This window comes from Lepus europaeus, chromosome 5 (genome assembly GCF_033115175.1).
Source record: "Lepus europaeus isolate LE1 chromosome 5, mLepTim1.pri, whole genome shotgun sequence".
Taxonomy (NCBI): domain Eukaryota; kingdom Metazoa; phylum Chordata; class Mammalia; order Lagomorpha; family Leporidae; genus Lepus; species Lepus europaeus.
The window spans coordinates 121,273,469-121,290,086 of NC_084831.1; the positions used below are offsets into that span (position 1 = coordinate 121,273,469).

The 16,618-nt window shown below is 47.7% G+C and overlaps 1 protein-coding gene across 2 annotated transcripts in view; it reads right to left on the reverse strand.

Moving 5' to 3' along the window:
* LOC133760252 (YY1-associated protein 1-like) overlaps positions 1-16,050 on the reverse strand; it is a 34,673-nt gene extending 18,623 nt beyond the window's left edge. For both annotated transcript variants that reach the window (XM_062192453.1, XM_062192451.1), the window contains exons 1-4: positions 15,977-16,050; positions 12,928-13,458; positions 11,268-11,429; positions 2,449-2,550 (exon numbers count right to left, since the gene is read on the reverse strand). In XM_062192453.1, coding sequence (XP_062048437.1) covers positions 2,449-2,550; positions 11,268-11,429; positions 12,928-13,432 — 769 coding nt within the window. In that variant the 5' untranslated portion in view covers positions 13,433-13,458; positions 15,977-16,050. The remainder of the gene's footprint in view (positions 1-2,448; positions 2,551-11,267; positions 11,430-12,927; positions 13,459-15,976) is intronic.
* Positions 16,051-16,618: the final 568 nt, after the last annotated feature.

Below are 16,618 nucleotides of genomic sequence, written 5' to 3' on the forward strand. Positions count from 1 at the left end.
TGGTTCAATTCCCAGATGGCTGCAATGGCTGGAGCTACACCGATCCAAAGCCAGGAGCCAGGAGCCTCCTCTGGGTCTCCCATGCGAGTGCAAGGACCCAAGGACTTGGGCCATCCTCCACTGCCTTCCCAGGCCACAGCAGAGAGCTGGATCGTAAGAGGAGCAGCCAGGACTAGAACTGGCGCCCATATGGGATGCCAGTGCCTCAGACCAGGGCTTTAATCCGCTGGGCCACAGTGCCGGCCCCTAAAAATATCACTTTCTTAAGTTCATGGAAAGGACACTCAGCTTAAAAACTATTAGTCTGGGGGCCAGTGTTGTGACATAGCTAGTTAAACCCCCACCTGCAATGCTGGCATCCCATTTGGGTGCCAGTTCAAGTCTTGGTTGTTCCACTTCAAATCTAGTTCCCTGTTAATTAGCCTGGGAAAGCAGAAGATGGTACAAATTCTTGGATTCCTGAACCCACATGGGAGACCCAGATGAAGTTCCTGATTCCTGGCTTCAATATGGCCTAGCTCTGGCCATTGCAGTCATTTGGCTAGTGAACCAGCATATAAAAGATCTCTCTCTGTCTCTGTCTCTGTCACTCTGCCTCACAAATAAATAAATCTTAAAAATTAAAAAAAAAAAAAAAAGTTAGTCTAAATAAGACCTGAAACTTAATTCATTCCTTACATAGACAGTAAATACTTGTAGATGTTTATGAAGCACTCTCGGTCCATAACCTGGTCAAGACCCAATATCTTATCTTCTCCACTTTTCACACACTGCTCTAGTACACGCACATACTCAATAAAATCAGTGTATCTACTCACTAAAATCAGTTATTTCTGAAGCATACTTGGATGTTTTCCATAACTGGCACATTAACGAAGAATATAACCTTTTATAACATTACTAAAGTCAACTTATCCTAAAATTTGCTTTCTATGCCCCTAGTCTTACTTTATCCATCCAAAAAAAACATATTAAACTGCTACTAAATCAAAATCCTAGGCCAAGAGCCGTGGCTCACTTGGCTAATCCTCCGCCTGTGGCCCTGGCATCCCATATGGGTGCCAGGTTCTAGTCCTGGTTGCTCCTCTTCCTGTCCAGCTCTCTGCTGTGGCCCAGGCGAGCAGTGGAGGATGGCCCAAGTGCTTGGACTCCTGCACCCACATGGGAGACCAGGAGGAAGCACCCAGCTCCTGGCTTCTGATCAGCGCAGCGCTAGCTGTAGCGGCCACTTGGGGGGTGAACCAACGGTTGGAAGACCTTTCTCTTTCTCTCTCTCTCTCTCTCACTCACTGTAACTCTACCTATCAAATAAATAAATAAAAATCTTTAAAAATAATCCTTTCTACAATCCCAGTAAGTTCCTATTATTTCCTATTTAAAGTTCTTTTTGAGAGACCAAAGACCCTCCAAGATCTGAGCACTGCTTATTTTTTATATCATCATTCATTACACAACTATACCAAACTACTTACTACTTTCCAAACACTTTTCTCTTATTTCACATTTCTGCAGCTGGCAAAGGCTCTTCCATTTGCAATATTTCTGTCTGTCTCATTCACCAAAAATATCCTATCCCTTCTTAGGAATCTAAGATAAAACATCTCATCTTGGGGTGTGGCACTGTGGTTCAGAAGGTTAAGCTGCTGCCTGCAATGCAGGCATCCCATATGACTGCATGTTTGATTCGCCTCCAGTTCCACTTCCAACCCAGCTCCCTACTAATGTCCCATGGAAAGCAGAGGAGGATGGCTCAACTTCTTGGGCCCCTGCACTCATGTGGGAGACCTGAAAAAAGCTCCTGGCTTCAGCCTGGCCCAATCCCAGCCGATGTGGCTATTTAGGGAATAAAACAGCAGATGGCAGATCTCTCTCTCTCTTTCTCTCTCACTCCCTCTCTCTCCCTCCCTCCCCCTTCTTTCTGTAACTCTGCCTTTCAGATATATATATATATATATATATACACACACAAACACACATACATACATATATATATATACATACATACATATATATATAATACACACACACACCTCATCTTGTGAACCCTTCCCTAAATCCTGCCCCCTCCTCCATACCATACACTAAGGATGACATCCCCTTTTATGCCACTGGAATATATAAAATGTACTTACCACGTGTCACTGTGTATCCTAACTTTTTCTGTTTGTACCCCCTGCCAAGTGACTTACAGGACAGACCTCATATCTTATTCATCTCAATATCCCAAGTATTATCCACAACAAACAGTAAGAACTCAATAAATCACTGTGGAATGTACAACTGAAAATCTGACAGGCTTTCTGAATATAACCTAAATTGAAAGGATTATGGGAATAATTGCATAAAGAAGAAAGGTCCTAATCATAAATTTCATATCCAAAAATCTACAAAGTAAACAAAAGTAGATGGGGAGCCGTCAAGAGCAGGTCTCATCATAAACAGACTCACTGGTGATTCTCACTGCCCGATCAGTGCGGAAATCCTCGGTGTCAGGTTCATCAAGATCTTCCAGGAAATTATACTCTGGGTCATCATCATCATTTGCCTCATCTAGGGAAAAAAGTTCCACTCATTCCTAACACTGAACTCACACCTCTTTTGAAAACTTTAGATTTTTGGGGGCCGGCATTGCAGTGCAGCAGGTAAAGCCGTCGCCTGCCATGCCGGCATCCCATATGGGCGCCGGTTCAAGTCCCAACTACCCCACTTCCAATCCCGCTCTCTGCTATGGCCTGGGATAGCAATAGAAGATGGCCCAAGTCCTTGGGCCCCTGCACCCGCTTGGGAGACCCAGAAGAAGCTCCTGGTTCCTGGCTTTGGATCAGCGCAGCTCCAGCTATTGCGGCCAATTGCGGAGTAAACCAGTGGACAAAGAAGACCTCTCTCTCTCTGCCTCTCCTCTCTCTGTGTAACTCTTTCAAATAAATAAATAAATCATAAAAAAAAAAAAAAAGGCTTGGAACTTTTAACACTGCAATAATCTGTTCCCATACAGCACATGTATTCCTTTTAATTTTTTTTTTTTTTTTTTTTTGACAGAGTGGACAGTGAGAGAGAGAGAAAGGTCTTCCTTTTCCATTGGTTCACCCTCCAATGGCCGCCGCGGCCGCCGCTTCAGCCGGCGCACCACACTGATCCAAAGCCAGGAGCCAGGTGCTTCTCCTGGTCTCCCATGCAGGTGCAGGGCCCAAGGACTTGGGCCATCCTCCACTGCCTTCCCGGGCCACAGCAGAGAGCTGGCCTGGAAGAGGGGCAACTGGAACAGAATCCGGCACCCCAACCAGGACTAGAATCCGGTGTGCTGGCAGCGCAAGGTGGAGGATTAGCCTATTGAGTCCTGGCACTGGCCTTTTTTTTTTTTTTTTTTTGACAGGCAGAATTAGACAGTGAGAGAAAGAGAGACAGAGAGAAAGGTCTTCCTTCCGTTGGTTCACCCACTAAATGGTTGCTACAGCTGGCGAACTGAGCCGATCTGAAGCCAGGAGCCAGGTGCTTCCTCCTGGTCTCCCATGCGGGTGCAGGGCCCAAGCACTTGGGCCATCCTCCACTGCCTTCCCAGGCCACAGCAGAGAGCTGGACTGGAAGAGGAGCACTGGGACAGAATCTGGCACCCCAACCGGGACTAGAACCTGGGGTGCCGGCACCGCAGGCAAAGGATTAGCCAAGTGAGCCGCAGCGCCAGCCACGTATTCCTTTTTCCAACATTTATTTGAGAGGCAGACAGACAGACATAAATAACAGTATCAATTGTTAAATCAACAACTGGAGTCACTGTGCACTTACTTCCCATGTAGTTGTATTATGAGAATTAACAGTAATGTCTTCAAACAGTACATTATATGTTGTGTGTCTGGGCGGGTGCAAACTATCGAAATCTTTACTTAGTATAGAGTTGGTCTTCTGTACATAAAGATAATTAAAGGGGACGGTGCTGTGGTGCAACGGGTTAACGCCCTGGCCTGAAGCACCAGCATCCCATACGGGCGCCGGTTCGAGACTTGGCTGCTCCACTTCCAATCCAGCTCTCTGCTATGGCCTGGGAAAGCAGCAGAAGATGGCCCAAGTCCTTGGGCCCCTGTACCCGCATGGGAGACCCAGATGAAGCTCCTGGCTCCTGGCTTCAGATCAGCGCAGCTCCGGCCATTGTGGCCAATTGGGGAGTGAACCATCAGATGGAAGACTTCTCTCTCTGTGTAACTCTGACTTTCAAATAAATAAATAAATAAATAAATAAATAAAGGATAATTAAAAATGAATCAGAATGAAGAATGGAATGGGTGAGTGTGGGTGGGAGGGCGGGTATGGGGGTATGAAATGTCTATTTATTTAAAAAAAACTTTCTAAAAAAAAAAAGAAGAAGATGGCCCAAGTCCTTGGGCCCCTGTACCCATGTGGGTAACATGGAAGAAGCTGCTGGCTTCAGATCTATGCAGCTACAGCCATTGCGACCAATTGGGTAGTGAACCAGTGGATGGAGGATCTCTCTCCCTCTCCTCCTCTCCCCCCTCCCCTATCTCTCTCTCTCTCTCCTTTTCTCTCTGTGTAACTCTAACTTTCAAATAAATAAATAAATCTTTTAAAAAATGTATTTAGAGGCTGGAGCTGCAGCACAGTAGGTAAAGTCATCAGTTCGAGACCCAGCTGCTCCTCTTCTGATCTAGCTCTCTGCTTGGCCTGGGAAAGCAGTAGACAATGGCCCAAGTCTTTGGGCCCCTGAATCCATGTAGGAGACCTGGAAGAAGTTTCTGGCTTTGGATCAGCTCAACTTTGGCCATTGGGGCCATCTGGGAAGTGAACCAGTGGTTGGAAGACCTCTCTTTCTTTCTCTTTCTCTACCTCTCTCTGTGACTCTGTCTTTCAAATAAAATAAAATAAAATAAAATAAAGAGCCTAAGGATACTTCCCAAACTACCCTCCCTCCCTTGAACCCTATTTATTTAAATATGAATCTACTTGAAAGGCAGCGTGACGCCCACATGGGATGCTGGACTTGCAGTCGGACCTTAACCTGCTAAGCCAAAACACTGGCCCCTCACTCATGATTATTTTTTAATGTTAATGCTTTGATGTCTTTTTAATTTCTAAATAAAAATTGTGAAGGAGTTATTAAATGATGGAATTTAAGGTGATATTTTTCTCCACACAACATTAGACCAGTACTACTAGAACTTTCTGTGATGGTAGAAATGGTCTAAATATGTACTGTACAAAACAGTAGCCACTATTGTGACTATGAAGAACTGAAATGTGGCTAGTGCAACTAAGAAACTGAATTAAAAAAAAAAAAAAAGTAATACCAAAAAGAGAATAGTAAAATTCCTTATTACAATGTGCTCATTAAACATGAAGAGCTCTATGAAACGTAATTGGAAAATATCTAAATTATATAGGTAAGCAATTTGAAGAGGCAAAATAAGATGATTTCTTTTGGTAGAAAAAAATCTGATAAGGCAAATGCTCCCTTCGAGGGCCCCTCCTGACTGCCGCATCAGGAGTCTCTGTGCTTTCAATCAATTGTCTGCATTATCCACGTAGGAATTTTTCAGTGCGGGACACCACACTCCAGCTGTAACATTTGGTACCATGAATTGGACCCTCTCATTAGGAGGGTGAGCAAAGGAAGACTTCTTTTGTCTCACTCTCCTCTGTAGCCAATCTCTCCCAAAGTCACCAGGTTTCTGACAGCCAGTTAAAGCAATTATAGATCGCTTCTTGGCCTTTTGGCTAAGATCAAGTGTAAACGTGATTACAGGGCTGTTGGTCTTAAGACTCAGGGGCAAGGCTTGCTGACTAGGACTGGATCAATCCCCAGGGTTTAAGATTCTGTTCTAATCCTCTCTTGCTTAGATCAGCCCAAAGCAAGGAGTTGGGATTTAAGATTTTAAGATAATGCACAAATTCAGGCCAGGGCCACACCCCGGTTTGTCCCAGAGGTCTTTCTACTGGACCCTCACAAGCCGGAACACTAGAGACTACGCTTCCTCCGTTTCTCAGTGGTCCATCTCAGTTTCCTTTCCATGGAGATCAATCTGTCATTGAAACTGCAAGCAGTTTGGAGTAAGGCCAAGGGCTTCATGCCCCAATGCCCCAGTGACTCCTCACTCTACCCCAGACTCTGAACATCCAACAGAGTGCTGGATTATGATCTCCGTCTTTCCCACCCCATAACTTTTGCTTTCTCACTTCCCCACACTATGACCTCTGGCCACCCTTGTCGTCCACTTCTCTTCTCTTGCATCGATCTGTGTCCTAGAGAGGTTTATGATAGACCAAAGACCGGAGGAAAGACTCTGCTTTCCTGAAGAGACTGAGAGGCCATTAGGAGATCAGTCATCTTATAAACATAGGAGCCGCTTTCTTTCTGTCATCTTCAACCCAGGAACCCAGGTCTCCCTCTTAGCACGACCATGAGGCGCCTGCCTGTACCTAAGATATTTTACCCAACCTCTATCTCGACCTGTCATCTCAGATCATTCCCCATAGGATAAAGACTCTAAATTGTTATTACTTGGATTTTTAATAAACCCTGAGTCATTCCTTCCATTTTCTCAGGCAAGGGTGCTCCCTTTGGCTAGGCAATGTCAGGGAATGGAGTCTCTGGGACACTTTTTGAGTACTCCTTTGTTTTTGTTTCAGTATTTACTTATTTATTTGAAAGGCAGAGTTACAGAGAGGCAGAGGCAGAAGCAGAGAGAAAGAGAGGTCTTCCATTCACTGGTTCACTCCCCAGATAGCCACAAGGGCCCAAGCTGCGCTGAACCGAAGCCAGGAGCCAGGAGTGTCTTCTAGGCCTCCCATGCAGGTACAAGGGCCCAAACATTTGGACCATCTTCTACTGCTTTCCCAGGCCATAGCAGAGAGCTGGATCAGAAGAGGAGCAGCTGGGACCTGAACCGGTGCCCATATGGGATGCTGGCACTGCAGGTGGTGGCAAGCGCCAGCCCCCTGAGTACTCTGTAAACTCGCACATTCTCCCTACAGGCTCATGAGCATTAATGTCCACTGACTATGGATACTGATGTATATCTCCTGGCTTCGGATCGGTGCAGCTCCAGCCGTTGTGGCCATATGGGGAGTGAACCATCGGAAAGAAGACCTCTTTCTCTCCCTCTTTCTCTCTCTCTCTCTCTGTGTAACTCTTTCAAATAAATAAATAAATCTTTAAAAAAAAAAAAAAAAAAAAAACAACTGGAGCTGGCACTGTGGTGTAGCGGGTAAAGCCGCCACCTGCAGTGCTTACATCCCATATGGGTGCCGGTTCAAGTCCCAGCTGTTCCACTTCAATCCAGCTCTCTGCTATGGCCTGGGAAAGCAGTAGAAGATGGCCCAAGTCCTTGGGCCCCTGCACCCACGTCGAGAACTGGAAGAAGTGCCTGGCTCCTGGCTTCGGATCGGTGCAGCTCCAGCCGTTGTGGCCATTTGAAGAGTGAACCAGCGGATGGAAGACCTTTCTCTCTGACGCTCCCTCTCACTGTCTAACTCTACCTCTCAAATAAATACATTAAAAAAAAAAAAAAAATTATGTCCCAAGTCTTTGGGCCCCTGCACCCGCATGGAAGACCCAGAAGAAGCTTTAGCCGTTGCAGCCAACTGGGGAGTGAGCCAGCGGATAGAAGACCTCTCTCTCTCTCTCTCTCTCTCTCTCTGCCTCTCCTTCTGTCTCTGTGTAACTGTGACTTTCAAGTAAAATAAATAAATCTTTTAAAAAAATTGAATCTTAAGAGAGTTGCCTTCTAGAATGATGAAATGACTACCTTAACTCTGAATTGAATCTTTGACCTTGAGACTTCCAATTAGACCCCTTGAACTCTCAAAAGATGAGACTCTCAATTGGGAAGAATAATAACTGTTTGGGGTAAGTTCATATTGTGCTTGTACAAAACTCTCCCTTCTCTTAAAAATGCGGTTACAGATTGGTTTTTGTCTAGATTAGACTCTAAATTAACTCCAACAGCCCATGAAGTGTAATAGGTTATGACTCTATGTTGACCAGCTGGTCTAAACCTCTGATGTTATGCTTATATGAAGACCTGAAGGGTTAAATCCCACTCTCCACTCCACCATGGGTCTTGGGCTTTCAGGCTTTGAAAAAAACCTCTGTGGTCAGCATATTTTCCTCTGCTTTCAAACTGGTTTGTGTCTTATTAACCCCACATCTTTGCCTGGCAGGAGAGGGAAAGAGGAAAACCTGTTATCTCAGCCCAGGGGGACATTATGTGAAAGCAGGAGTCTGTCTGACAGTAACTCCTCAGTGCTCCCCCCTCCCCAGCTTGGTTCAACATGTCTGGCTGAAATAACAATGGGTGATCAAAATTCTATTTTTTTAACCCCTAGAGTATATTTTACAAAATTAAGAAACTTGAGTTTAAACCTATAAAAGAAAATGATGGGGTTCCAGCACTGTGCCATAGCAGGTAAAGCCATCACCTGCCATGCCAGCATCCCATACGGACACTGGTTCGAGTCCCAGCTGCTCCACTTTCGATCCAGCTCTCTGCTATGGCCTGGGAAAGAAGTAGAAAATGGCCCAAGTGCTTAGGCCCCTGCACTCATGTGGGAGACCCAGAAGAACCTCCTGGCTCCGGATCAGCTCAGCTCCAGCCATTGCGGCCATCAGGGAAGTAAACCAGCAGATGGAAGACCTCTCTCTCCCCCTCTCTCTCTGCCTCTGCCTCCCTCTAACTCTTTCAAATAAATGAATAAAATATTTTTTAAAAAAAGAAAGAAAAAGATGGTGCTTTTTTAAGGTTTTGTTTTTTTTTTTTTTTTACTAGATTTATTTATTTATTTGAAAGTCAGAGTTACACAGAGAGAGGAGAGGCAGAGAGAGAGAGGTCTTCCATCCGACAGTTCACCCCCTAATTGACTGCCCCAGCCGGAACTGCGCTGATTCAAAGCCAGGAGCCAGGAGCTTCATCGGGTCTCTCATGCGGTGCAGGGGCCCAAGGACTTGGGCCATCTTCTACTGCTTTTCCAGGCCACAGCAGAGAGCCCGATCAGAAGAGGAGCAGCCGGGACTAGAACTGGCGCCCATATGGGATGCCAGCACTTCAGGCCAGGGCATTAACCTGAGCCACAGCGCCGGCCCCAGTGATGGTGTTTTAATGTAACACTGTTTGGCCTAAGTATTCCATGAGATTACAGGACAAATGGCCACTTATTAGATCTCTGGTTTATGTCACTGCCTTCCAGCTAAAAATAAAATGGGGGGGGGGGGTGGCAGCATTGTGACCTAGCAGGTTAAGCCCCCACCTGTACTGCCAGAATCCTGTATGGGATTCTGTACGGGCTGAATCATACAGAATCTGTATGGGCTCCAGTTTGAGTCCCAGCTGCTCCAATTCATACTTAAAAAAAAAAATTTACTCATTTATTTTTAAAGTCAGAATTACAGAGAAAGAGAGAGAGAGAGAGAGAAAGGTATCTTCCATCCATGGTTTCCTCCCCTGAGGGCTACAACAGCCAGCCCTGGGCCAGGGTGCTTCATCCGGAATACAAAACACAGTATCATACCTTCATCTGAATTAGTTGTTCTTAAGTCAAAATTATATGATTTTATTTATTTATTTAAAGAATTATGTACTTATTTAGAAGGCAGAGTTACAGAGAGGAGGAAGGAGAGAGAGAGAGACAGAGAGAGAGAGAGAGAGAGGTATCTTTTATCCACTGTTTCACTCCCCAAATGGCCACAACGGCTAGAGCTGGGCCTATCTGGGGCAAGGAGCTTCATCCGGGTCTCCCACATGGGTGACAGGGTCCCAAACACTTGGGTAATCTTCTACTGCTTTTCCTAGACCATCTGAAGGGGGTCAGCTGCTCCACTTTTGATCCAGCTCCCTGCTAATGCACTTGGGAAGGAAGCAGAAATGGCTCAAGTGCTTGGGTTCCTGTACCCATGTGGGAGACGCAGAAGAAATTCCTGGCTTTGGATAGGCACAGCTCCAACCGTTTTGGCCATTTGGGGAGTCAAACAGCAGATGGAATATACATCTCTCTCTTTCTTTCTCCTTCCCCCTCTCTGTAACTCTGCCTTCCAAATAAATACATAATTCTTTAAAAAAACATAAATAAATAAATAAAACCAGATAATTTTGACTTAAGACCAAGTAATTTAGATGAGGGTATTGGCCGGCGCCGTGCCTTAATAGGCTAATCCTCCGCCTTGCGGCACCGGCACACCGGGTTCTAGTCCCGGTTGGGGTGCCGGATTCTATCCCAGTTGCCCCTCTTCCAGGCCAGCTCTCTGCTGTGGCCCGGGAAGGCAGTGGAGGATGGCCCAAGTCCTTGGGCCCTGCACCCGCATGGGAAACCAGGAGAAGCACCTGGCTCCTGGCTTCAGATCAGCGAGATGCGCCGCCCGCAGCGGCCATTGGAGGGTGAACCAACGGCAAAAAGGAAGACCTTTCTCTCTGTCTCTCTCACTATCCACTCTGCCTGTAAAAAAAAAAAAAAAAAAAAAAAAAAAAAAAAAAAAAAATGAGGTTATAATACCGTGTTTTCTGTATTAAGTGTAAAAAAAATTGGCCTTTAGAATTTCCTTTGGGGGCTGGACCCGTGGTGTAGCAGGGAAAGCCGCCGCTGGCAGTGCCAACATCACATATGGGCACCGGTTCAAGTCCTGGCTGCTCCACTTCCGGTCCAGCTCTCTGCTATAGCCTGGGAAAGCAGTTGAAGATGGCCCAACTCCTTGGGCCCCTGTAGCCGTGTGGGAGACCCAGAAGAAACTCCTGGCTCCTGGCTTCAGATTAGCACAGCTCTAGCCACTGCAGCCATCTGAGGAGCAAACCAGTGGATGGAAGACCTCTCTCTGCCTCTGCCTCTCTGTAACTCTGTCTTTCAAATAAATAAATAAATCTTTAAAAAAATATATGCAGAGAGCCTGCAACATCAGAGAGAACAAAGGGGGACACAAGAGAGGCAGGCTGGAGCCACTGCCATCTCCAACATCTGTGGTAACCAGCGTACTCACTTGCCAGAGGCACATGAAAAGCCCTCTGCTGTGTGCCTGCAGCCAGTCCCACCAGGCTCAGGACTCCTCCTGTGGTGCTCACAGGTCCCAGCACGGATGGCATTCCCTCTGCCCTGAGTCAGCAGCGGGACCCTTCCCCTCAGGTATTCTCTCTCCCTCAGGCCACTCCTGGGGTGGGGCTACCTCTTTCCAGCATTTTTCATTCCTGGGGGGGGGGTACACCTCCAAAGCAGTAAAAGTAGCTTTGTCATTCCTAGCTACAAACAAATAAAAAATAAGCATCCCACATTGGGAGTACCTGGAAAGCAGCAGACTTTGGCCTGCCACATGTGTGCGACACCTGGATGGCTTCTTGGCTCTTGGCCTCCGCCTGGCCCAGCCATGGTCGTTGTGGATATCTGGGAAGTGAACAAGCAGATGGAAGATCTCTCTGTCTCTCTCTTGTTCTCTATCACGCTGCCTTTCAAGGAAATAAACACATTAAAAAAAAAAACAAAAATTTTAAAAAGCAACAAGGCTCTCCTCCTCATTAGCAAAGTAATTTTGAACCTATCATTATTTATCCATTCTTTCTCTAACATTCTTTTCTTATATTTTCCTCCAGTTGTTCCTGTCTTCATGTCACAAATATGAGTTATCCTGCAAATCAAGTTCAATAATATTGCTCCCTCTTCTAGCTAAATCCTATTTGCCCAATGCAAACCTGTGCTTTCATCCCTCCCTCTTCAACCCCATCATATGATGATGTCCTTTCCCCAAAAAGTTCTCCTGTATCCACCCTTGCAGATCAACCTTCTAATGGACCCTTTTCTTCAGCATCAGCATCCTTATCTCTCCTTTGCCACTAAATTTGAAAGCACACTACCCTGAAAACTCTCCACCCTGCCTATCAATTCTCCTTGTTCCTTCTGTTATCTTCTTCCTCCACCCAACAGTTTCCTCAACTTGATGCTCTTCTCCCTTTAGATAAAATACAGCTGACCCAAAATCAACATAATGTAAGCCACTCCAAATGCTGTTGTAACTACAGAGCCAAACACTGTGACAAGGGCTGAGTCTATAAGCGGACACTTTTCCCAAAAGAGCTTCCACCTTCGACAACACACCTCGGACAACTCACGTACTACTTTATCAGTTTTCAAACACCATGGTCATAAATGTGAAATTTTGCACTTCAAACACACACAATACACAATGTCAGGACCAACACAGCACATTAAGAGCAGAAAATCCACCCACCGAGAACAATACCAGAACAACTAAATAAGACCATGTGAGCTTAAATGCAGCAAAAAAGGAAACTTTCAACGTTCCTCAAAATGAATAAGAAAAACTAACATCTTTTCTAAAGCATAACTCTCGGCTTAGCCATTAAAATGGTTACACCTACCTACAGCAAAATTCTAAACAGCTTACATGAAACACGAAGCCCTTCACAACCTATCCTCTACCTAGCACTCTGAAGTCATCTCCTACTTCTTCCAAGAAGCTATGTCACCTTCCACTTACGCCCACTCACCTCTGCACACACTGCTTGTAGCCTAGGGGCCCACACCACCATCCTGTCAAACTGCAAATCAGCCTCCAAGGCCCAAGGGGCATTCACGCCTACAGAACCTCTTCCCATGTGCCAGGCAACAGTCTCTCCCTTTAAGCAGCTCTCTCTTCCAGGAGCCCCACTTCAGGGATACCTACCAATCACAGAAGCCCAAATCCAGCTCATCTCTCCTGACACACAGGACACAGGGTGAGAAAGGAAGGGACAGCAAAGCAGATGTAGGGAACGGAAGGAGAAAACAAAGTCTCAACCCATACATAAAGTTCACTGCTGAACCTGAGAAGATCCACAGGTCCAATCCTATGACAAACTGGTGCCCTTTCTCAGAAACACTGCTCTATCCTGGCTCTACAGCAGACACAAAAACAGTGCTCTAACCTGGAGACTCTTTGAATCTTACCTCCTTCTTCCCTGACTTCTTCACTACAAGCTCCTGAAACAGGCTCCTTCTTGCTGAGACGGTCACTTCTGTCTTCTTGAATACCTGGCGCAGGCCTGGGTGTCATTTTCCTCCATCTCCTTGTGCCAGTGGCCTGGAATTTTCCTTTACCCATGTGTATGTCAAGGGGAGGGGAGGACTCCAAGGCAGGCAGGGTGATTCCCTGAGCCATGTCCACATCAACACCGTCTAGGACTGGAAACTGTGTGTCCTGGGTGAGCGTCCTTGCGCTCAAAGGTGCGTCCTCGGCAGCAGCCTGCCGCCCTGCATCCTGCACACACGCGACTTCAGGGCCAGCTCTTCTGTCAGGACTCGGGCCCCAGCACAGCGACACGGACTGCAGCTCTCTCACCTGGGCAGAGTCGAGGTGTACAGCCGATTCTAAGTCTACATCGACCTCCTCCTGCTGGCCCTGATGCTGTGGGGACTCTGTCACCGTACTTCTTCTCTTCTTACAGGGCAACATTGTAAAAGCCCCACTTCTGTTCTCTCCTGAAAGGATAAAAGCAAGTTTTACCACGTTCATATTAATTGCTGGTGACAACACTGCTCATTTTACCCATGCTGATTCATAAATAAAATACTTCACGGGGCCGGTGCTGCAGCTTAGGAGGTAAAGCCGTTGTCTGCAGTGCCAGCATCCCACATGGACACCAGTTCAACTCCCGGCTGCTGCACTTCGAATCCAGCTCTCAGCTATGGCCTGGGAAAGCAGGAGAAGATGGTCCAAGTGCTTTGGCCCCGGCCAAAGACCTGTGGAAGACCTGGAAGAGGCTCCTGGCTCCTGGATTCAGATTTGTGCACCTCTGGCCATTGCGGCCACCTGTGAAGTGACCCAGCGGATGGAGGACCTCGCTTTCTCTGCCTCTGCCTTTCTGTAACTCTGTTTTTCGAAAATAACTATATTTTTAAAAGAATAACATAGGCTGGCGCCGCGGCTCACTAGGCTAATCCTCCGCCTGCGGCACCGGCACCCCAGGTTCTAGTCCTGGTCAGGGCGCCAGATTCTGTCCAGGTTGCTCCTCTTCCAGTCCAGCTCTCTGCTGTGGCCCGGGAGGGCAGTGGAGGATGGCCCAAGTGCTTGGGCCCTGCACCTGTATGGGAGACCAGGAGGAAGCACCTGGCTCCTGGCTTCAGATTGGCACAATGCACCGGCCGTGGTGGCCATTTGGGGGGGGGGGGGGGGAGGTTCAACCAATGGAAAAAGGACGACCTTTCTCTCTGTCTCTCCCTCTAACTATGCCTGTCAAAAAATAAATAAATAAAATAAAAACAAAAGAATAACATAAAAAATACTTTATACTAAACACAAACTCTCCCTTTGGGTGGAAATGAGCACTTCTAGTGACTGAGTTCAAATCCCAATTCTACTTTTGATTACCATGACCAACTGACCTAACAGCTCAAAAGTTTCACCTCCCTCAACTGTAAAAATACTTCTTCACAAGAGTAGTTGTAACAAATAAGCAGTGTTAACAGGCATTAGTTATTACCACCATCAGGGAGACAGACTAACATGATGGTGAGAAAAACCTATGGCACCAGGGCTGGCAATTGGTGCAGTGGGTTAAGCCACCATTTGCAAGCAGGCATCCCATACACAGCACCTATTAATATACCTGGGAAGGCAGGAGATGATGACTCAAATGCTTGAGCACTTAGGACTCTGTGGGAGACCAATATAGAGTCCCAGGTTTCTGGATTCAGACTGGTCCAGACCGAGCTGGTGCTGCCATTTGGTTAGTGAGCAAGATGAAAAAGTTTTCTGTCTGCCTCTCCCTCTCTACCTTTCAAATAAACAAGTACTTTTCAAGATTTATTTCTCAGGAGGGCAGAGTTAGAGAGAAGAAGTGAGAGGCACAAAGAAATCTTCCACCCACTAATTCACTCCAGAAACGACTGCCACAGTCAGGGAAGGCCCAGGTCATAGCCAGGAGCCTGGAACTCATCTAAGTCGCCCACAGGAGTGACAGGGACCAAACATTTGGGCCATCTTCCCCTGCCTTCCAAGGCACATTAGCAGGGAGATGGATCAGAAGCAAAGAAGCTGAAACTCCAAAAGGTGCTCATATGATTGCAAATGCCCAATGTATCACTGAGTACTGAAACTCAATATATTATTGAGTATCAACTAAATGAATGTTCCCGGAAAAACTGAATGAATTAAAGAGGGCTTGAAATAACTTGCTAATGCTGTACAGCCTTTGGAACAAGGCTTAAGCACCATGCAGGAACTGACTGCAACTTTCTGCCCAGGAAAAATTTGCCCTCATACATTACGGGCCCACGACCACCACCACTGTGTCGCAGGGAGTGTTCCGACAAGCCAACGCTCCGGCCAAGACTGAATGCCCACCTATCAGGGACCTAGATGAAGGCTTGGAGTTGAGAACCGAAAAACGTTTCTCTAAGAGTCCGCTACAAGGCCTCCCTCATCCAAATCTCCAATACATGGGGGGGGGGGGTGTCTCCCCTGCTCCGTCCCCCAACCGACCCATGCCTTCTCGCTGAAATGACAACTCAACAAACACGTGAGGATGCCGTGGGCAGCGCTGGTAAGGAGAGGAGCGCGAGCGCCCAGGCAATCCCTGATCTCACAGGTGAACTACTGAGGGACGAAAAGGGCAGCTGTGGCTCAGTCGGCAGCGGGCACCGAATGGCTCCGGGCACCGAGCGCACAGCAACAGCTCCCGAAGTCCCAGCCACTGAGAACCGGCGTCGGCCCCGCACCGGGAACGAAGCCCAAACCCGCGGCGGCAGCCGCGCCGCCGCCCCTCCCGGACAAACACTTCCAAAGGCCTCCGACCTGCGCCCTCCAGCCCCCGCGCCGAGCGCTGGCCCCAGTCCGACTCCCAGGAGAAGCCCTTGCGCCCCTAACTCCCGTCCTGCACCCCGCGCCCACCCTCACACCAAACCCCTACCATCCCGGACAGCCTGCACCCAGGCGGCCCCGCTCCCACCCGCCGCTCCCCGCCCCTCAGCACAACACCCGACACCCGCACCAGCCCACCTCATCCCGCGGAATCCGGCGTCCGCGCCACCGGAAGTCAGCCAACGGCGCCCGGTGACGTGCGCGCCCCCGAGCCGCGGCGCGCGGCGACGGCGAGGCAAGAAGCCTGCGCCGACCTCGAGGCGCCATCCCGCTTGAGGGCACAGTGAAGCCACGGCGTAGCACGTCAGTTACTGGCAAAACATTTGTAGAGGCGTCTGGACTTTGTCTCTAGAACGCTCCCCGTCTGCACAAAACGGCCCGGTTGACAACGAATCAGTCTCGCCGCGAGACACCTGCGACACAGAACCAAGGACACAGAGCAGGAGCAATCTCGTGTTCACAAATAACGCCATTTCCTGGAGGACACAAAGGCAGTCTTGCACTCTGTAACAATTCCTCACATCTGTGTCAGATGCTCCCACGTTATCCTGGGCGACTGGCTCTCCACAGTTGGCCCGGTGAGACGGTGGAAATTACCATACTATCCTGCGGTTAGCACAGGACGGGACGTAGTTCTGGCTCACTTGGGTACTCGATTTCACAAGGTGCACACCTATCAGGGACTCCGGTAGCCGATGACCTAAGTCTGGCTCCTGGGGCGTCGTCGACGGCCAGTACTTAACCCATGTGTCGAGAGGGAACGAATGAATGACTCCCAGC